A 23129-nucleotide genomic window follows, 5' to 3' on the forward strand; every position below is an offset into this window, starting at 1 on the left:
GCAGATGAACTCGCCAGGAACGGTACAGTACAGCCCATCCTACCACGTTTGGCAAGTACTGGTAAACCCATCGCTACTTGTAAACTGTTGTTAATGCAAGACGCTATGAAAAAGGCAAACACCAGGTGGAACAGAATCACCACGTGGCAGATCACAAAAAACATCTTGAATACACTAGATTTTTATCCATCAAGGTGCTTGTTATCTTTACGTAGATCGCCTATAAGCTCGATAATAGGTGTCACAACTGGACTCTGCCTAATAAGAAAGCATGCCACGCGACTAGGCGTATGACTTTTGCAGAAGCTGTATGGACGACGAAGAGGAAGAAACAGTTCTTCACCTTCACTGTACATGCCCTGCTCTAGCTCAAAAACGCAATAATTACTTAGGAGAATTCTTCTTCAACTATCTAAACTATCTAAATCTTATCAGCAGAATCAGCCTCTCACGTTTCGTAGGGGACTCAAACTGATTCCAATTGAGCTTACGAGGAAGCCTCAAGATTCATGTGGTATCAGAATGGGCCATTAAACTGTCGGTTTCCATCATGGATATTGGATATCCACTTTAATCTAAACTAAATTATATACCTACACTTTGGTCGATAGGGAGAGGGCTTTACTATGCAGTTTCTCAGCCCAAAGAATCAGCGGTTAACAACAGTCATTCTTCGTTTGATCTCATTACTGGTGTTGTCGCTTGTGATATAGCGAAGCCTTTGGTAGACGAAGTCCTTAACTACCTCAAAGCTAAGTCTCTCTACCTTGACGTTTAACAAAACGACAGTTTTAATGTTCAGTCCCTTGAGAATTGACTGATAAGACTGTATCAGATTAAAGAGTCAATTTCAAAACATAATATTATAGCAAAATAAGGGGACCCTTAGGCGCCAGTTATAGTAATCATTGGTTTCATCATTAAAAACAAACCTTGGAAATTTTTGAAAGGTTGTTTATAGCTATCATTACAAATTTCTGTCATTGAAAAAGACACCGACAAATTTTTACTGACAAAGATCTGTCATTGGAATTGAGTGGAATTGGAACACAAATCAGTGGAACGATTCGTTTCACTTTTGAACATAAAAGTATCAGCTGTTCAGGAAAATGAATTTCCGCCCGAAAAATAGAAAAATACATTTTTAGAGAAAAATAAATGTGCAATTACTCTTTTTTTCTCAAAAAATATTCTTTGTGTGATTTCCGATCGATCACTACATAATTTGTATTTCTTATCAAAGGGAAACACCATCAAATGTCAATTAAAAACAAGTATTGTTTTCGTTTTCAGTATTGATAAAATTCCACCCAAACCTATGTTTGCTCACCTGAAATTTTAATAGTTTGCATAAGCTTAAACCCTTGTAGAACCGGTGGCGTGATGTTAGTGCCGTCAAAAGTTGTTCATTGGTACCGCCTCTTGCGAGGAATCGACAAATCCTCAAAAAGTAATTCTTCTTATTCTTTCAAGTTTGCCGTTTAGGCAAATTCCGGTTGAGAGTTGTAAATCACTGAACCCTAGTTCTCAACGGGCTATTTCGCCACGTAATTTATTTATATGATTCAACTGATTGAAATTTCACTTCGAATTTAAAATAAGATTTTCAAATAGCCTCAAAAAAGCAGTTTCCAACGGAATCAAACATCTTCCAGGTGAAACTCAAAGAAAGGAAGGAGTAAAATGAGTATTTTCCGGATAAAAAGCTGAATATATTCTTTGTTAACGAATTTCAATAAAAACTTAAGATTGTATATTAAATAATAAATCGACAAGCTATACACCTATTTAGATAAAATTATTGTTACACAGTGTGAGTGAATTTAGGCATTTAGTAAGCAAAATTTAAAATTACTTATTTTAATTTGAATTCGTTTGGTGTTGAAAAACATTAAATTGTGTGAATCTTATACAAATTATTTCAATAGGAAATAATGTTTAAAGTTCAACAATTTTTTTTTTAAATTTAATTTCATCAAAATAATTTTTTAGTTCCCTTTTTAATTTGCAAGATTCAGAGCAATATAAGAAGAAAAAAAAAAAAACATTTATAAAATTTATTATCGAATCAATTGCATTGCTTGTTATATATAATCATCGCAGGTTTAGATGATATCGACGGTCACTCAAGTGGTAGTTCAACTTCAATTCAAGGTGAGTTCTTCCAATATTTTATAGAGTTCTGAAGCCGAATTTAAAGAGGAGCTATTTTGTGTCTAGTAATTTATTTTTTGTGTATTGTAATTTAAAGAAAAATATGTGTAGGTTTGATGTGGTAGTGAGAGGTTTTTACATTTAAGTTGTTGAATATTGAAATATTTTCTTTGTGACATCACTTTTATTCAATATTTTTGAAAATCAATGAGAAACGGTTTTGGTACTTTAAATTTGATTCCTTTTAATAAATTCAATATATCGCATCATGAAATTAGCCGAGTTAAAATTGTTAATGTTCTTTTAGTGACAATAGAAAAGAACACAAATGGCAAATATCATTTACAAAATACATGACTTTTATGGGAGTAGTAATTTAATAAAATCACTTTAATTGTTTTATAAACTGATAATTCCTAAGAAAAGAGTTTGATATGTTGGAAACCACGAAACTGTTTCTATTTTGCCACATACAGTGCCTTTCCGAAAAAAATCCAAAAATTATTTCATGGGTATAATGTTTTATTTAACGCTTTGTCTTACGAAAAAATATAATAAACATAAATTTAAAAATATACACAAATATTCAAAATGTTCAAAAAAAGGTTTCAATATATTTTATTCCAAACTCCTCCAAAAATATTTAAGTGAAAAATAATGTTTTTGTACATAAAAAGAAACACTGGATTAACATATAATTTTAAAATACTAATTTCTTTTTGTAAAAAATACTTTCATATAAATTGTATATTTTATTTGTTGCAAATTTACCTTACCTTTGAAAACCAAAAACTAAAAATAAAAATCCATACAGTCATCAATTTTCACTTCACATCATCTTGCTCATATTTGATTCAATTCCTCTTTCGGTGGTGCAATATTTAATTTTTAATTTTAATTCTTCTAAAATTCACCATAACTTAAACAAAAAAATCATTTTATATTTAATCATTCGAAAAATCATATTATATAAATCACACTATATACAAAAATATAAATATACATTAGCAAACGGATCTGGCGATGAAATGTACATAAGAGAAAAGGCTCCAAAACTCGGCAAAAGCTCGTGTCGTAAGTTTTAATCACTATATATTATATAAAACAAAATTAATTATTTTAACTTTTATAATCATTAGAAATATTTAAATTTACATAATGCAATATTATAGTGTTAAATTTTGTGTTTTGTGTTTGTTCTTAAAGATCAATGTCCTTAGATGTGTTAAAATAGAAAATTAATATATAGTTATAAAAAATAAAAATTATGGTAGACTACACTCACCATGTGCACCGCACAATAATAAAATATTTAAAAACAAATTATAGTTCATAATTTAATTTGCTTTTGTTTATTTTAAAAATAACCTGGGATCTTTGATATTTTCTGTAAATCTTAACATTTTCAATGGTGACCGAATATAATTTATTTTTGTTTTTAATTGATTTTAAAAAAGATTTTATATCTAACTGAATGTCGTTTCAAAAACAAATTATTTTTCAGATAAATCAGTGTCATTTGAAAAATCCGTTTCGTTTAGTGATGATATACAAGGTGTACCGAAGTCACATAGTCCTCAACATGCTGGTAAATCGCTTTCTCTAAAAATTACTGCAGTTTGAAAAAAGAAAACAAAATTGTTTTGAAATATATTATAACAACAAAATTTATTTTATTTTTTTGTATATTTTATTTATTTATGTGTATAAAAGTTTGACTAGGGCTATAAGCTTCATTTTGCATTTAGATAGCAATGCTGATGTACTATAATAATTTTGTGTGTATATGTTTTCTTGTTTTAAATTATAAAAGTTTATTTATTTATTTTTGTTTATATTTTCAAAATTTATTAACTTAATACAAAAATTCATTGTGAGAATATAGATGTTAATTTTGTTCACAATTTTTTTTAAGGTTTAAAGCCTTTTCAAACATTTCAGGGATGATATCATCGTTTTAAGGGCTAAATTCCCTCAGATTTTTGTCATTTTAATCACAAATGTACTTTTATCTATGATAACCAACATTTTACAGTTTTGACAGAGCTTAAATGCTTCAAATATCAGTATTTTCAAAACGGAACAATTATACAGGGTTATCCATTTCGCGGTTTCAAAAGTAAACGTAAATAGAACACATATAAAATATTGTTTTCATGATATTTCTTTCTTATTAAAAAGTTTGAACTTTAAATGACCACCACACGAATTGTTGCAAACATCGATTCTTTTGAGATAATTTCGAGCACTTTTTGACACATATTCACACGAATGTTGATTTTTAAATGCTCAAAAGTGTAGAGTTTACCACAAAAAAAAAGTTCAGCGGTGTCAAATCGCATGATCTTGGTGGCCACATGATATCGCGACGGCGAGATTTTACGCTGCCAGGAAATTTCTCTTGCAATAAAGCCATATGCGCTTGAGTTGTGTGGCATGTCTTGTTGAAACAACATATTCTCCAAGTTGTATTCTTCTATTCTAGCTATCAATGCATTCGCTTGTTTGGAGATATTAAGCAATTTCTTCTTGACCTTCCTTCCATAATCTCATCTCTTTTTATCTAAGATTAGAAATTAAAGGATCGGACCTGAGTCTTGGTTAATGTTAACACGAGATGACTTTCTTCCGTGACCAAGCCGATTTTTTCTGAATTTCTTATGTGTTGCTTCAAGCACTTCTTTGGACAGTAAACTAATTGATATTTTGAAAGACGATATAATGTCTCGCCCATAAATTAAAAGTGTATCCACACTTATTGGCATGTAGTACCAATTGTAAGGCTCTAAGTATAATTCCCTTACTTTAGCGAGTAATGCAGGGAATTGATTATATCAATAGTTAGTCGTGATGCCAAAACTATCAAGACTATTGGAAATTTGTATATATGTAAGTCGTTCATCAATTCCTGTAATTTCCCCCGTTAACTGTGAGTTCTTGAAAATTTCCTAGCTGCATTGCCATCATTTGTCGAACCGAAACTAGGCTTAAGCTTGTCGATATCAAGACTCAGTGGATAAACCAAATCGGAGGTTTTCTTTAATTAATGGTTTTTCATGCACTTGCAAATTCATTTCCTTAGGAGTAGCTCCACAAAGAAAACATTTTGATGCACAATTGGTGTTTGATAAAATGTTATGCTCCCATCTACCATTGTAAATGTCAACTTAAATGAAATGTTTTAGATATAGCCGTTTTTGGTTATGGTGTATGGGTGGGAACAAAAAAATAAAATATGTTTGCTACTGAAAAACTGGTCATAAACAAATTTACCAAAGTTAGATTTCATTTTGGTTTCTTCATTTCTTACAAGTTCTGGGCAGTTAAAACTTGTTTATATTGGCTATGGCCGGGACTTCTGTCAGAGCCCCATTTACATGTGAAAATTGCATGTGTGTCACTCTTTACTTCAGAAAAACGGCAATATTTTCAACAGTTTTTTTTTTAAGAAATTCCTGAAATTCAAAAGTGGCAGTGGTTTCCGAAACTTCTCTTTTTTTCGGAAGCGTTTGCTCCTTGAAATTTCTCTACTTATATAAACTTGGAAATAAATCCTTATGAAAATCATTAACTACAGATCTCAATATATTATATTTTTTTTCGGAAAGATCAAGATCTAAGTATAGTGCTAACGTATCTTTAAGTGGTAATGTATTTTCCATCTTATAAGAATCAACTTCAATGTTCGGAAACTTCCGCAACGAATCTCAACTCTTCAGATGAAATGGAGACTAAAAGATCCGCAATTCTTCTTTTGTTCGTCTTTATTGACGCATCTAAAAATGGAGTTTGGGGTCTGCCCCGACTAGTGTGTGGTCCATCATTAGACGATGAACTCTGTAAGTGATTTAAAATGCTGACAGGAAGTGTACAATTATTACTAAGCCAAGCCCCATGTCGCTTCTTGAAAATAGTATAATTCCTTGAACAAAGCTTCCATTACCGTTCCAAATTTTCACCAAAGTTTTAAATTTTGGACCTAAAATTATTTTTTATTGTAACGGGACAATTTTTTACCCTTAAGTCAGTCAAAATTGCAGTTGAAATAATTTCAATTCTCGATTTTTTGTCGAAAGGAATTCATTTTTTATACATTTGTTGATTTTTAATGATTGGACTTTGACCTAGAAATAGCTACATTTTTAAAAGGTTAGCAAAAAGTAGCATGAAAACTTTGCTTTTCCCCAAAGTTAAATAGTAATACGACAGATCTACACTCAAAGTTATTTAAAACTTTTTTCAAAACCCTAACTTAAGTGAAAAAAATTCCTTTAAAATAGGTGTTTTTTTAATTACGTCCCTAAAACCACGAATTACTTTAAAGATTAAAGTTAACAACAAAATATTGAATAACATTTAATCAACATGTGCTAGACCTGCATCAGTGTACAAATGAAAAAAAATGCATTTTTATTTTTGTAGACTGGTCAACGCACAGTGCTCCGGACCAAATAGCGCACCAAACAGTGACTTTTTGGTATATTTTCAGTGGTAAAAGCTAAAAAATGATGCACAGGCCTTACAATATCTGTAACCTGTTCAGAATCTTCAAATTTATTTACAATTTTGCCAATGCGTAGTTGGACGATTATAAAAACCACGATATGTGGCTGTGGAAGAATCACCATTTTTGTAGTAGGTTCTAAAAATTTGAATGCGTTGTGCAAAGCAATCTATTTTTTGTAATTTTCAAACTTTCGACTAAAAAAAATGGATTAACAACTTAGTTTGGCAGATATCGAATTCCAGCCCTACACTTTTAAAACCTCAAAATGGGTGGTTTATAACTTGTTCGTTTGAGAAACTTCTTTTAAAAATATTTTTTAAATAAAATTCTTCTACAAATATCAAAACAGTTTTAGATAATTTTGTTGGTACATCAAGATCATAAAATTTACTGCTCCTACTTTGCTTTACAAGACCCCTCTATACATCAATTATTCCCACAATGTCTTTAAGCTCTCAATAAGCTTCTTTAAAAATACAATTTTTGTATTTAAGAAAATAAAATTTTATATTTCGAAATAGCACTAAAAAAAAATCTCACTTAAAAATTAAGTCAAGAATAATGCATTAATTGCATGAGCGTTTTAAGTTATATAGTGTTTAAGTTAAATTATTATCATTCTTTTTTCGACTTTATTCTTTTTGTTTTTTTTTGTGAAAATTAAATAAAGCTTATTATTTGATTGTTTAAAAATTTGTGTTTCGCTTTAAAATGATAAGATGCATAAATCACATTCATACAATTTTGATTTTTAGTGTCTACATTTTTATGTCTCTTTGCATTTTATCACTTCCTTTTTTTTCTATAAATTTGTTTTTTGGGTTTCATTTGTTTTTTTTTGTTTTGTTTTGTTCTGTTTCTCTTGGGTGAATTTTCACACGAAATTTTTCTAAATGTCTCACAAATTTTTCTGACACAAACAATTATAACACAGCCGATTCAAAACCACCAAAGCCAGCTATTAAGTCATCAACACTTCCTCGTACTTCGTCTCAAGGTAAACAAAAATTGAAAATTTTGTAAAGAAAATTCTGTATAAAATTATAATATATGTAATGCACGCATAATTTCCAATAAGCTTTATACTAACAGCTTAACTAATTTTATACTCATTTAAATCAAATGCAATTTGACTAATTTTTAATGAAATCCTTTACAAAAAAAACTAAAGCAGAACGAGACCGACTCAAACCGCCACCACCTCCAAAACCACTTGCCTTGACCACCTCTAATCATCCTACATACCGGGCGGATATAGCATTAGCCCCAGAAGTATATAACCATTTGAGAGGCTTACAAAAGAAAGCCAAGGATCTGCGCATGGAGGTGAGAACGTTACGTAGGCTTTCACAAGCCCAAGCTGTTGCCGTAAGGGAAGATATTAAAGACGCATTTATGAGAATTCGTGCTACTTTATTGGCAAGCAGTGTTAACTATTGGGGTCAGGGCGATCAAGAAAAGACAAGAATGTCACGAGAAGAAGAATTGTATAAGCAAGAGGTTATAAGGCTGGAGAAGGACTTAAGTGACTTGGAATCATCTGTGGAGGGATTACGCGGTGAGGTTATTAATAGAAGAACTCGAGTTAATATGGCAGCTGTTGAGGATATGGCTCTGGTATTGAGCCGAGCGAGGTAAGAAAATGTTATACATTTACATTTTTAACTAAAGCTTAAAGCATACAAATATTTGTAAGGCTGAAAAGTATTTTTTTATTTAACGACCCTAAAAAAACAACAATTTGGCATTTGACAGCTGTCACACCTCTCACAAATTAAAGATATTGGGCAAGTTCTGCCTTGCTTAAAATTAACGTTCAATGTCCTAATGTCCCATTGTAAAAAGCTGACTTGATTGATTATTTAGCGTCCCAATAGTCGTGTTTATATATATCGTCTAAAATTTGAAAGATATGGCGAAGATAATTTTGAATCTTACATTAGCTCTTAAAAATAAATGTTAATGGTTTTCAACTCAAGATTTGAGAAAAATGCATGCAAATAAACAAATGAAGATAATAAAATAATTATGTACTATTAATTTTAATATTATAGCAAAACTGTGGCTGAATTGAAAATGCGTTTCCCGAGTCTTCAAAATGGCCTTAGAAACATTCTAGCCAATGAAATGGAAAAAGTCGTTCGTGAAGAAAAGTTCCTCAAAGAAGAGCCCGATCGCCTGGAATCAGCACTGCGAAGATGTAAAAAGTTAACAGGAACATTAGTTACATTAAAAAGGTTAGCTCTCACATCTATGAAAACCAATATAATCTTCACATAATTTAACACATTTTGGCTTACTTATTTAAGATTGGCCAGTGTTCAAGAACAACGATTACCAGCTAACGAACCAACAGAGGATCCCCCTCGTTCTGCCGAAATATCCTCTGCAAATAAGGTGAGTCATTTTAATTCCTTTTAAATGTTCTAGACGTGTTTCTTTATATTTTTTTTCTTAACTAAACTTTTCATTACTTTGAGAAAAAAAAATTATTAAAATAAAAACTTCTTGAAAAAACTCGTATATATACTTAAATAATCCCCCAGTATGATATTCTAAACTGTGTCAATTTATAGTTTAAATTTTTTCTTCTTTGAATATAAAATTTAAAAAAAAATTACAATTAACCTATTTTTGCAAAAGAAAAAATGTTCCTTGGTTTTTTTGTTTGGACATTCTGTAGATAAATTCAAGTGTTTTGTTGTTAAAAAATAAAATAATATTTTATGTTTCATTATTTTCAGTAAAAGTTATAAAAATTAAAGTTAACTTTTTAACCAAATTCAATTAATTATATAATTTTTTTTAATTGGTATTCATTTTTATTTGCAATTGGCAGCACTTACTAAGCAAAAAATAATATTTCGTTTTTTATTTTTTGATATTATTTATATTTGGAAAAAGAAGAATTAATCATTTCGAAACTGCCATTATATTCATACTTTTTCATGCATACTTCATTCATTTTCGAATAATATTTTGTTTTTTTGTACATAAATAACAGTTAAAATAATACAAAGAGTTGCCTTCGTACATTTATTTATTTATAATTTTTTAATTGCATGATTTTTATTTTGTTACCGACCCATTCATCCTCATAATGTATTTGTTATTGATCAGATTTTGTTTAACTATTTAATTTATGAAATCATAGCTTCAATGTTAAAGTTATTCACAAATCAAATTATGTGAAAAGTTTGAATAATTCATGGAAAGGGAACTACTTGTCTTAATTGAAATGTATCTCTGATAAAAGACACTGAAGAAACAATTCCAAAACAGTGAATAAAATGCAGACATTTTCAAAATGATTGTCGAGGCTGTATAACGTCCCCGCTTTAAGCCAATTCCAATTCCATCCGTTCCCTAATCGAATAAGTAAGTGTTCATAATTGGGACACTTCTAATTTACAGTCCGGCCTAAGACCATCCTTCTGTGCATTAAACTTACATTTTCTATTAATATTTATATTATTATAATAAATAACAATTAATTCTTAGTAAAATAATTATAAATTCTATATAGATGTTTAATTACTTAACAAGTTCTAAAAAATATTATTAAGTCACTTTTGACCTACTGTAAAGTCAAACTTCAATTTTGTATTCGATTCGATCATTTAATTATCAAAACGACATTTATGATAGTTTTTTCCAATGGAAGAACTAATCAGTGCAAACCGTCGATGTTGCCTATGATTAAAAAAAAAATTTGATTGTGCAAATTGATTCAAAATTATTTTTCAAGTCTTTCATTGAAATTATAGATGAATCCTAAAATTGATTAATTGATACTACAAGATCATCTTTTTTTCAAAAGCTAATTAAACGAACATTAATGTGACCACCACAAAAATACAAAAAACACTTTTAAACGCGATAGCCACGAAAATAAAAAAAATTGTTTTGAAATCCACTTTTATAAGTGGAAAAAATAAGAACTTCAGTTTAAAAAAAGTCAAATTCGAAACTGATTTTTACGTATTCAAATAATTTTAAATACTCTTGCATTTTAAGTTGTAAATTTGACAGTAAAAAACTAGGTTTTTCTTCCAAAATGTACTAAAATTGTGAAACTTCAATTCAAAGAAATCGAATGAAAAATATCTTGTAAGTCTAAGCACGAAAGTCTTAAATCTAAATGTTAAAAAAGCAGGTCTATTGTATTGGTTTTCAAAATGTGTATATCAAGTTTTGATGGTTTACAACTTATTCGATTAACAGCAATGCTGTCTTCCTCTTCACAATGAAATAAATTAATTGATTTTTAACTTCCCATAGGAAGTTATTGTTATTGTTCCGATTTGTCTAAGTCTAAATTTGTCTAAATTTTGACCTTTCAAGGTCCCTAGAATCTAAATAGAAATTTTTTAGAGAGATATCTGTGTCTTACTTACTTATTTAAGGTGGCGCTACAGTCCTGTGTAAACTAGGGCCTCACCCAACAAATGATGATGATAAGGGTCTTATATAGCGACACTTTGGTTCTTTGAGAGAGGACTTTTCCACTCAATTGCTTTCTTAGCCCAAAGAAACAGTGGTTGTTTTCTGCGTTTACAACGGAGCCTTGGTAGACGAAGTCCTTGACTAGCTCAAAGTTACGTCAGTCGATAGTGTGGTGACGTTTTGACTAATACGTCGGTGTTGTAGGTCTTTCTTGACAACAGCATGTACTTTGTTTGTCCCTCATTACCCGTTAAACCCATTTTTGCCGCCTCTGCCTTAATACTCGCAAAAATCCCATTGACATCACGCTTAGTTCTTCTGATCATGTCAATATCATCAGCATATGCTAGTAATTTTTTATTTTATTTATTAATATTATCGATTAAGTGGGTTTGAAAACTTTCCGTTTTGAAGGAATACCTATATACTTGAAATATAGTGCGTCTAGTGTTGACGTGTGAAATTATGCACTATTCTTTCAAGTACGATGTAAAAAAAATCACATGACAGCGCATCACCTTATCTTAAACTTTTTTGGCATCGAAAGGTTCTGTTGAGTTGTTTCCAACATTTATGGAGCAGCGTAAATTCTCTATGGTCATCCTGCACAAACGGACGAATTTGGCAGGGATGCCAAACTAAACATGGCTCTATACAGCTCGTCCTTGTAGATGCTGTCATATGCGACCTTAAAATCGATAAAAAGATGGTGGGTGTCGATTTGGTGTTCTTGGGTTTTTTCCAGGATCTGCCGTAATGTGAATATTTGATCAACTGTGGACTTTCCTTGTCTTAAACCACACAGATAAGGACCTATCAGGTTGTTAACGATGGGCTTTAGACGTTCACATATTACGGCAGAGAAGATTTTATAGGCGATGTTAAGTAGACTAATTCCTCTATAGTTGGTGCAGTTCAGAGGGTCTCCTTTTTTAAGGATCGGGCAAAAAATACTGAGGTTCCATTCACCGGGCATGCTTTTTTCCGACCATATCTTACAGATAAGTTGGTGCATGTTCCTAACCAACTTATCTCCAGCTCCTTTAAAGAATTCGGCATTCAAGCCATCCGCTCCAGCGGCTTTATTACACTTCTGCTTAAATATGGCAATCTTTACTTTGTCTAAGTCGGGAGGACGGGATTGTTTTCTTTCGTCGTCTATCTGTGTCTGATTGTACGTATTTTCGTTCGAAAAGCTTTTTTCGTCGTCCATTTTTCAAGATAGGAGATATTGACTGCAAAATAATTTGTTATTTCTTACATAAAAAAAACAACTCTAAAACTTGGTAATAATTGACTGATTTTGAGAAAGATCGAATTTACAGTTTTTTTTAATGTAAAATTGATGTTCGGCTCAAATATTTTTTAAAAATTCAGGATATTTTCATCTTATAGAAAATATTTTTTAGATATTCAGTGATTTTTTTATAAAAATCCAACAGTCAGTTTTTTATCATAATAATTAAAGTCTACAAAAAAAAGTACGCAAAATTCTCGTGAAAATAAAAGTATTGACTTCAAAATGATTAAATTCTTTGATAAAGTTTCTTTGGAGAATCAATTCTGCTTTTTTTGCATTTATAAATACTTTCAACAAATGCACTTAAATTGTTAAAAATTGGTTTCCGACTAAAAGTCTCGTTAAGTAAAATAGATTTTGAAATCAAACTCAATGAAGTTTATATGTACATTCTATGTACATTTATGTGTACATTCCAGTACATTCTGTTTAAAAACTCTATTGACAATTTTTTTTTAAATACAAAAATCTGCAAAAATAACGAAAAGCAAACTGATAAGATATGGTTTCCGACTTAAGTATTAAAAGAACAAAGAAAGATATTGACTTCAAAATATTTACACCACACAAAATATTGTTATGAATGTTTTGTTAAAGTTTTAAACAAGAGAAATCGACACACGGGATGGAAAGTTATCACTGTGGGTCGCATCCCAGCCACTTTTTTTACAAATACTCATCTGGCAACCCTTTTTTATATGTAATACTACGAAATAATTGTTTATTTAAATTATATTGAAAATCGGTTTTAAGTTTTAAAATGTTTTTTTTTTATTTCTGCGAAATATTTCATTCATAGAAAGTGTTTAACTTTTCCGCTAAATAGGTCTTAAAATAGAATTTAAAACTGGAACTAAATAACTTGGTTTAAAAAAAAAAACAAATCCGATTATCATTTTCTATTTCTGCATAAAATAATCAATGTACATATATTATATACATATCTTAAAAAAGTTTAAACTGTTATTTTCCTAATGAATAAAGGTACAAATGTTTTAACTTAAACAACACAGGTTTGAAAAATAAAAAGTCAATTTAAAAAAAAAATAATATTATATAATACCTTCTTTTATTTGAAAATGCATTTCAATTAAGACTCAGACCTCAGAATTTGTTCCTAAAAAAAAGATATTACTCTCTCTTTCATATTAAAATTGCATATAACGAACCATTCATAAGTATCACTTCATTATATTCAAGTATTCATTAAGTTTTTTGTTTAATATATCAAATTAAACACACAATCAACTGACAAAATATATTAACTCATAAGCCAACAATATTTTAATATTATTTTTTTTCAAATAGAATTGATAAATGTATTTTGTAAAATCGAAAATCAAACATTTCCAATGAAATTTATTTAGAGGCTGACAGACAGAAATATTGTATTATAATAATTGTAATAATGGTCTTTTTATAAAATATCATGTTTATATGCATATTTGAGACTAAATGTAAAACGGATTTTATTTTATTCAATTTTATTTAGTTTAATTATGTATTCGTTTTTGTTATTATTTTATTATAGTATAAAGTGCAGGGACAGTGGTTACCCTCAAGATGTACATATGCTATCAAACCTGGTAGAAATATTGACATTATTGATTATTTGATAATTTAGATGAATGATTAAATATATATTTTGAGCTTTAAAAAAACAAAACAAAATTAACTTAAAATTAACTCAATAAAAGTCTTTTATGATTAGGCTTTTTCAAATCAAAAATTAATTTCTAATCTTAAACTTTATTTTCATCTCTATTATAATCTTAAAATTAAAAGCCGGTCATTAAGATAAATTAAATCAGGTCAATTTTTTCAAAACAGGATTATTTAGTATTTTTAAGAAATAAATTGTCAACAATGACATACTATTTTCTTTTATGAACAACTATAGGTATTCGGAACGAATATACAAGGTTATTTTTATTTCATATCAATCATCTTAATCTTAAGAAACTTACACAAATGTTTTAAACCAAAAGATTAAGTTAAATCTTAATCTTAACAATCTAACCAGTTAATCTGAGAGAATTAATTAAAAACAAAAATGTAACATAGAATCGCAAACAGTCTAAAACCAAAACCAATTTCTGGTATGATTTTCTTTTTTATAGTTCAACTGGCGATGGAGTTCTAACTTCAAAGAAGCAATTACCGAGTAATAATTTACTTAAATGTTATGTTTCTGAACTTTATCTTTATTCTTAAAAAAAAAAAAACACAATCGGATTGTTTTAATTTTCTTTCGAATATTATTTTTTATGCATTCAACTTCAGTATATATTCTATATAAATCCACTCTCTAAAGCAAAATCTTTTTTTGCAAAAAAAAAAGAACTGAACTTTAAAATTATAAATAAATAAAAAGTTAAATAAGTTTTAAAACTGTGATAAAGAAAACCTGTTTGCTTTTTAATCTTTCTTTACTTTTCCTTACGATTATTTTTTGAATTTGTTTTTTAATTTTTATGGCTATATAAATATATTTTATGATCAATGGTTAATGTTCCATAATTTATATTAATTTTTTGTATTTGTTTTCGTATTTTTCAAAATTTCACAATCTGAATTGTACCTACACCGACAATTTTAACAAACAAAATTATATCGAAAAATATGAACTTTTTTTGTTAGTTTTATTTTCATTAGTGTTTTCTAAATTTTTTTAAAAAAGAACCTAAATCAAAAAGTACATTTTCCAAAAACATAAAATTAACCTCCCTTTAATTTCGCTCAGATATAAAGCATTATACATTTATTTACCCTCAACTTTCGCTCACTTAAGCCCTTTAAATGTGATGTCTATCCACCCCTTCTTATTCGTACCTACCTTAAGAATGATGTATACCTACTCACCCCTATTTATCATAATTTTTGTTAATACTTACCTCTGTACATTTCTAAAATGGAAACAAAAACATTTTAATTTAAATATTTAATTATTTGGAATTGAATTTTTATTGTAAAATTGAATATTGTACGCACCAATCAAAAGTATTTTATATAAATATTCGTTAAAATATGGCACATAATTTTTTTTAATTCATTGGACTACTTTTCAAAATTCAGTAAGTTTTCTTCGATAAATGTATATTTGTTTTCTATATTATTTTACAAATTTTATATAAAATTTAAGTATCAGAACTAATAAAAGACGCTAGAAAATAACAAAAGTGATTCGATTTTATGTGTTATAATTATTAAAATTGGTAAAACGGAATTTTTGTCACACTTAATTAAACACTTAAGATATTTTAAGAGAACAAACTTTTGAACGAGAGGCTAACTCGGCTGGAATTGCATTAGCGCGTTCTATCACTAAAATTTTTCATGACCTTTTTCATGGTTTCGAGGTTTAGCTTAGGAATTGCTTGGTTGATGTTGGCTACATATAGTTTTTCTATTGTTGGCATAGTTTTCTTGGGGAGCACAATAGGTAAATGAAATGTGGCATGGGCTGTGCAAGAGAGCTTTAATAAGCGCCCGTTGTCTAACTGAAATATTTGTTTCAGTTCTGTCTTTATTTTATCGTTATTTTCAATAGGCAGTTGCATTAAACCCCTCAACCATAATACCAGTACTTCTAGGAATGATTATAATTTTAGCCTTGTGCTCAATTTTCGTCCACAACCACAACGAACTGACACTCTCTGCTCTACAACAACGTGCGGGTTTTTCGAGACTCATATTCGACATATTTGTTTTTTAACGCAGAAATATTCTCATTTGAGATGTGGACCATGTGGCGAACGGGGGACTATGAGTGTTGTCCACTTACTTATAGTGGCGGATCCGGGGGGAGGAATATTTGGTGTAGAGTCCTAAAGATCATGACCCCTCTCGGAGATTATTTTGTTTTAATTATCGTAGGAATTCTCTTGAATTCAAAACTTATCGTATTGCTTTAATGTATGTTAAATATTGATTTTGTAATAAAATTTGTATTTTACGTTTTAAAATATGTTGGTAAAAAAACTACTTTTAACTGAGGTGTCTCGACAGAGAATCGAAAATCCAGCCCTAAATTCATTAACTTTTGACCAATTAACGATCCAAGGGGGCTAATATGAGCCATAAAGCTTATACAGTTGTATAAGAAAAGATTTCATCTAAAGATTTGTTAGTAATTTAACAATATTTATCAAAAAGCGGTTTGCTGTCAAAAACAACTAAAATCTTTGTTTTCACTCGATTTAGAATTGAAAAGTTAGTAAAAGTAATGCTTTAAAGTATTTTCTTAAGATTTTTTTTTAAAGAAGAATTAAATATTCAGATTCTTAAGAAGTAACCTTGAATAAGAGATCATCAATTTGAAATTGTTTTGCTGATGACAGTACCCTCTGCTTTTCATATTCGTTTTAAGATTCCCATCCTTGTTTTTCGGATGTGGACTACAAACTAAATTCTGATCATTGTTCAATGGGGATTTAAAAACCTTGTACAATTTAATGCTTCGAAACTCAATGCTGTCAACTGTCATAAAAGCGTAACCCTCCACCAAAGCCACTATACATGGGTGGTACTTGCATCGAGTAGATTGAATGACTAACAGTCCTAGGTATGTACTTCACAAACCAATTGTTGTGAAGTTATCACATATTTGAGATCGCTAAAAATGCTGCTAAGAGTTTAGGTTTTCCCCGACGACGTTTTTGAGAAGTTGTTTACCCCTTCTGATCTGGCTATAATTTACAAAGCTTTTATTCGCCCAAAACTTAAGTATAACTCTCATATTTGGGCTGGTGCTCAAACAACGTACTTAAGTCTTCTGGATATAATTGAAAAAAGAGCTCTAAAAATGGTTGGAGATTGTTCTCTTACAGAGACATTTGCTTCTCTTGAACACCGCCGCAAGGTCTCATGCCTTTCATTGTTGTATCGTTACTTTAATAAACAATGCGCTATTGAAATATCCAGTTACATTCTTAAACAATTCAACCGTAATGCCTGTACTGCTAGGAATGCCCATCAGTTTACCCTAGAGCCTAATTTCGGACGAACTGTTAAGTATAGAGATTCTTTCTTTAGCCGCACTACACGAATATGGAATTCTTTACCAGGCTTAATATTTCCCACTCATTAAAATATGCAGACATTAAAAACTAATGTGCATCGGTTTCTCCTTTCTAATCCTATCCTACTTTGCTAATTGCTCGCACTGTGTTTAATCATTATAAGGGTATTCATAACCCCTTTATTGCGCGCATAAAATAAAAAAAAAAAAAATATTAAGTTGCCTTTCTTAATGTGATGATATTAATTTTTATTAATTTAATTTTTACAGAAACTATTTACTTTCATACTCCTATTTCCTTAAATTCAAGAACCAAACGTTTTTGTCTCTACAAATTGTAAATTTTGTTGACTCCTTTAAAATAAAATATTTTCAAATGGCTTACCCAAACCAAATTTGTTTAAGAATTTGCCTTCCAGCATCAGCTCCAATCTTTGAATAAACAAACTTATAACGATAGAAATAAAAGACTCCCCAAATTTTAATCCGAAAGGCAGACAATTCTTCATAACAGATCCAATTTTTCTGGTAAACTTTCTTCTTCTAAGATGGTTATTGGCGTTGTAGCGTTCCTCACATCTAAAGGAATACCAACAAGAACAGTATATATTAGTTGTGGAAAAAAGCAACATTTCAACACTATTTCTAACATTTCTGCGTGAAACGCACCAAAAACTCTATTAACTATTGCATTTAAGCTCTTAAATAAGGCTTAGTTAGAAAACTGTTGGAATCTTCGAATGCGTTTATATGTTAGAGAGTCGTCCAAAAATAAATAGTCATACCATATCTTGCTGTAAAACAGTGTTGTAATATGATCTAATAACTAGAATTGCCTCTTTACCACTTGATAAATGCACATGTGAAGTTAAGATACACTTTATGTCATTTAAATATTGTCTATCCTTTAAATAGAAAAAATTAAACATTTTAAACGGTGCTCATAAACTAACCATGCGTACAGGAGGCTTGGTGGCTGCTTCGTATTGGCCAAAACACGGTTTAGGTGAAGAGGCAATTAGTCTGCCTGATTGACAACTAAAAGTTCAACTTTACATAAATTAAAAAAAAATGCAGTTTACCATTAAATCGCTTCATTTAAAATTTGATGTCTATAACTAAGTGCGGTTTTGCAATATGCATATAACTTTGTGACATCCATTTCCTGTAGAAGGCTTGTGATATCAGTATTTGAAAGAAAGTCACTGCCTAGGGTAAGTCTTCTTATTTCTCTCAATATTGCACATCATACAACAAAATAAAAAGAAACATCCTCGCGCTCCTTCAAGTTGCACAGGTTGCATAAAATCGGTAAGGCACAGCCTCGGTGAGGAATGTAGTTTAGATTAATGAGTTCTCCTCTTAGCCGGAACATGCACGAAATTTGTTCGGTGGTATATTTGTCGTAGAAGTAGTTTCTTTCCCTGAGATCGTTTACTGTAAATCATGCGGTGCAGTGAACTTTTGGATTCCTCCGTGTATTGTGTTCTTGAGGCTTCATCCAGACGAGCTGTTACGTGATACAAAGTTGGCTTCCAAGAGGCAAGGTTACTGTAGTTTAGGTCAACATCCACCTGTTCGGCCAGTTCTATCTAGTCTTTAAACTATCCACTTTGGGATCGGATTGTTTGAAGAACTACCAATGCTCAAGTATTTAGAAAAGCAGACTCCCAGATATTTGTATTCTTTCATCAACTCTACTCTTTCACCATTATAGTGCCATTGCTCACTTGCACCCGATCTACCAGCGCCATTCTTAAAAACCATCAGCTTGGATTTATCTAAATTTACTACTAGCTTCCACCTTTTACAATATTCAGCAAACTTATTTATCATTAGCATTAGGACTGCGGAGTATAAGCGAGCAGAACAATGTCGTCAGCGAAAAGAGGAGCTTTAATGTTAACGCCTGCGTAGCCGATTTCTGCTGGCAACGCTTCGACTATATCATCAATGAAGAGTGCAAACAAGCTTGGACTGAGTGCAGAGCAATGTCTAACTCCTGATTTCGTTTGGAACTATTCTGATAAACATTGGCCATTCCACACTGATGCTTTGGTAGCCTTGTATATATTTTGCAATATTGTACCGATAAACATTGGCCATTTTGCAATACTGTACCGAACTTAAGCGACATTCCTTTTTGGAAAAGCTTGTAAAACAGGGCATTGTGATCCAAGGTGTCGAAAGCAGCTTTTAAATCAACAAAAAATGCAAAACGTTTTTTATTTCTTGATAGAAACGAGTCAGCAATTGAGTGGAGTATACAAATGTGAACGACAGTGGAGTATCCTGATCTGAAGCCAGCTTGGAACTCACTCCAATCCATTCATTTAAACGACTGAGCAGAATCGTTGTAAATATCTTATATGACGAGTTCAAAAACTAGATTCCTCTGTAGTTTTCAGAAACTACTACTGCTGTTAGAGCTACAACAAGAGTATCTGCACCATATGCGTAGAATTCTGCGGGTATACCATCAGGGCCCAGAGCCTTTCCATCCTTTTGGTTTTTGTAATAAACACTATCTTTGAATAAATAAAGAAATGTCCAAGCCGGTTTCTGATCGTTGACCAGAGCCTACTCGTTGTTTGTCAAAAAATGTTCCTAAATGGGGGAATAAATTATTGCACTTTTTCATTCGGTTTTGATAGACTTATTTCAAATCCGACTTCAAAATTTTCCTATCAAGTAAGGTCTTTAAGATAATATTTTTTCGATAAAAATAGTGATGGTTTTGCAAATATGTAATCCTTTCTTTAGATATTCATTTAAAATTAAAATTGTCGAAAAATCTTTATATGTATGTACATAAGTTGTTGATTTCAGCTATCTTACAGACATCTGAAAGAAACGCTAAACCATTTATGTATACCAAATGGTTTTCAACAGAAAAAGTTCAAACGGCTTTAAAGTAAGTTTTGTTCTTGTTACGAATCCGTCCATTGAGCAGATGGTTAAAATTGAAGTTCGGATTCCCAATCAGCACTAAAAATTAATTTCAAAACTATGAAAACATTAAATTCAAAGTTTGCTCTAAACTTCATATAGAGTCAAATGAAGACTAATAATAAGAATTACGAAAAACTTTGTAGGGTACTAAGGTGATTTACTGTATCCAGAAGACTCATGTACCATTGGAGTGAAGTTAGTGAGTGGAACTTTCATGCCAGAGGTCTTGGGTTGAGTTTTTTTCACAGTTACTGACTCTTGCGAGTAATTGACAAATCCTACAAGAGTAAGAGTGCTTTTTCAAGTGACCCGTTTCGATTCGGATTCAAACTATAGGTTCCCTCGATACTTGACAACATCACTCGCACACAGGAATGGTTGAGAGTTGTAATTCACTAGGCCCTTGCCCTGTCGACCAGTATAACTAATAGCATTTCATCTGCCTCTTCTTTAGGTGGGTTAGTCTCATCGATGAAGCCTGTAGACTCACAATTGTTGTCATACAAAATTGTTTCACTGAAAGTAGAATTTTACTGCCTGGGTAAAATAACTTTGAAATAATCACCCATATCATGAATTCCATCGTAATCGGAAATTTGTACGAATCCCGAAAAATTGTATCATGAAATCCGTTCGTAATGCAAAATTGTATGAGATTTTCCACTACCAACGGATTTCATGATACAGTTTTTCGGGATTCGTAAAAATTTCCGATTACGATGGAATTCATGATAGGGCTGAATTTTCAGCGTTTGCATAGAATTCATTGTATTCATTATCATTTTACTACTTATTGCGGTCTTTACGCCACGACCAGGTTCATCCCTAGCTAGTTCATATTTTCAACATGCTTCTGCATCTTCTTCTCTTAATAATTTTTTCTATTTTTTTTAGTTTTTTAATAAAATTATCTTAAGATCTGAAATTGATATACAATCGACAAAACTGCGATACTCAATACAGTTATTTGAATAAATTGTTTATTTAAAAAAAGAATTGGATTATACCTTTTTATTTTTGTGATTTGTGCTAGGGATTTTTTCAAGTACGAACAACATTTTTAATTTTATTTAACTCATACTATAATTAAAGAAAATTGCATTCAAACGATATCAACGATTAACAATTTACATAAATAAACTATTCGAAATCAAAAAAAGTATTCACAAACAACAAACGACACGCGTTTATTTCAATTAAATTTATATATTTTTTGTTTTAAAGTTATTCGACAAATTAGGTTAAACAATTAAATTTAAGGTTTGAGCTTCCCCAAAACGAAAAACAGTAGTTGTTATACAAATTTATAATTAAATCCGATTGCCTCAAATAGTAAAATTATTACCTAACTTAAAGAAAAAACAACTCCTTGATATAATTTTCAAACAAAATTAATTGATTGATCCCATCTTCTTTTAAAATTTAACATTGGAAACATTCCTCTCTTATAGTAAGGTACGAACGTCATTGGAAATGATTGAATTTCATTTGTTAAGACAAACGCTTGTATTATATTTTCTACATTGTAATTTTTTTTTAAAAGAATTGCGAAAGAATTACGTTTTTTAAAACATAAATATTAAATTAATAAAATAAGTTTCCATTATACATATAAGTACAAATAATAAATAAATTATTAAAAAAAAAATCAAATCAAAATCAATTCTACCTTACTATAGTGAGGATTTAATTTGTTACTTAATATTATTTTAACATATTATTTATTTTTTCTTGAGTTTTATGAAAAGAAAATATAGATTTATCTGTATAGTTGATATTGCTCCTTGCTTGCACATGTGTAGAAGGCTTCTTTTTAATTATTGATTGTTTTATTTTCCTTATGTATATTTTCTTAAAAATTCAATTATTTTAGTATGATATTTTTTATTTTGTTTTGTTTTTCGTCTAGTTTTAATATTTATATTAAATGTGCATGTTTTTTTCTGTAATGGGATTTTTAATATAATGTTCAAAACATTTCTAAATATTTAAAAATTAAATAAAATTTATAAAGTGTGTTGTTGTAGCAAAATTTGGTGATATGAAGAGCTCAAAGTTATAAAGTTCAAGCTAAATAAGCAAGCTATCAATAAATTTTAAAACTTGTTGACTTATTTCGAAATTTAGAAAGCAGTCAAAAAAAAACTTCCTAAAAAGGAACAAATAACATCAGGCAGACCAATACATAAAGATTCTTTTTGATAAGGTCTTCAAATAAAAGTATTATTGAACTTTTCTTGCATTTAAAGTCACTTTCAAAATCGTCATTACTTTTGCTGCAACAATTTACACAACAAATGGTATTGAATAGTGTTTTTTAAAAGCTGTTTTGTGGTCAATTTAAAATTAAGTCCTTACAACTTTTTCGAACCCTATACATATATATGCCAATGCAATACCAAATAAACTTCAATATATAAATGTAAAAACAAAAGAACAAAATACTTAATTTAATGGTCTACATAATATGTTTAGTGTTTAACTATTTTATATTCGTTAGTTGTTCAAAATTATTGATTGCTACACAATTCTCTAAAATAACTTATTCTGATTTTATATTCTAATAATTAACAGCCAATCCCAAGTCCCAGGCTGGGGACGGTCTCTGTCGGCGGGGGAATCCCACCCGAAAACGCACTCGATGCTCTGTTAGATGAACTTCAAACTTTCTCAAAGCCACTCAATCAGAATAACGATGTAAGCTTGTTTTCTTTAAGAAACAAAATAAATATTATAACCACACTTATTCT

General features: G+C 30.2%; 1 protein-coding gene across 14 annotated transcripts in view; it reads left to right on the plus strand.

Moving 5' to 3' along the window:
* LOC129948589 (coiled-coil domain-containing protein CG32809) overlaps window positions 1-23129 on the plus strand; it is a 413266-nt gene that overhangs the window by 384969 nt on the left and 5168 nt on the right. For 7 of the 14 annotated variants that reach the window (XM_056059705.1, XM_056059711.1, XM_056059712.1 and 4 more), the window contains 7 exons: window positions 3163-3228; window positions 3659-3742; window positions 7596-7658; window positions 7833-8295; window positions 8716-8898; window positions 8971-9058; window positions 22954-23076. In XM_056059705.1, the coding sequence (XP_055915680.1) occupies window positions 3163-3228; window positions 3659-3742; window positions 7596-7658; window positions 7833-8295; window positions 8716-8898; window positions 8971-9058; window positions 22954-23076 (1070 nt within the window). The remainder of the gene's footprint in view (window positions 1-3162; window positions 3229-3658; window positions 3743-7595; window positions 7659-7832; window positions 8296-8715; window positions 8899-8970; window positions 9059-22953; window positions 23077-23129) is intronic. The other 7 variants (XM_056059709.1, XM_056059718.1, XM_056059713.1 and 4 more) reach the window with 6 other exon arrangements.

The sequence above is a fragment of the Eupeodes corollae genome, chromosome 2 (assembly GCF_945859685.1).
Source record: "Eupeodes corollae chromosome 2, idEupCoro1.1, whole genome shotgun sequence".
Taxonomy (NCBI): domain Eukaryota; kingdom Metazoa; phylum Arthropoda; class Insecta; order Diptera; family Syrphidae; genus Eupeodes; species Eupeodes corollae.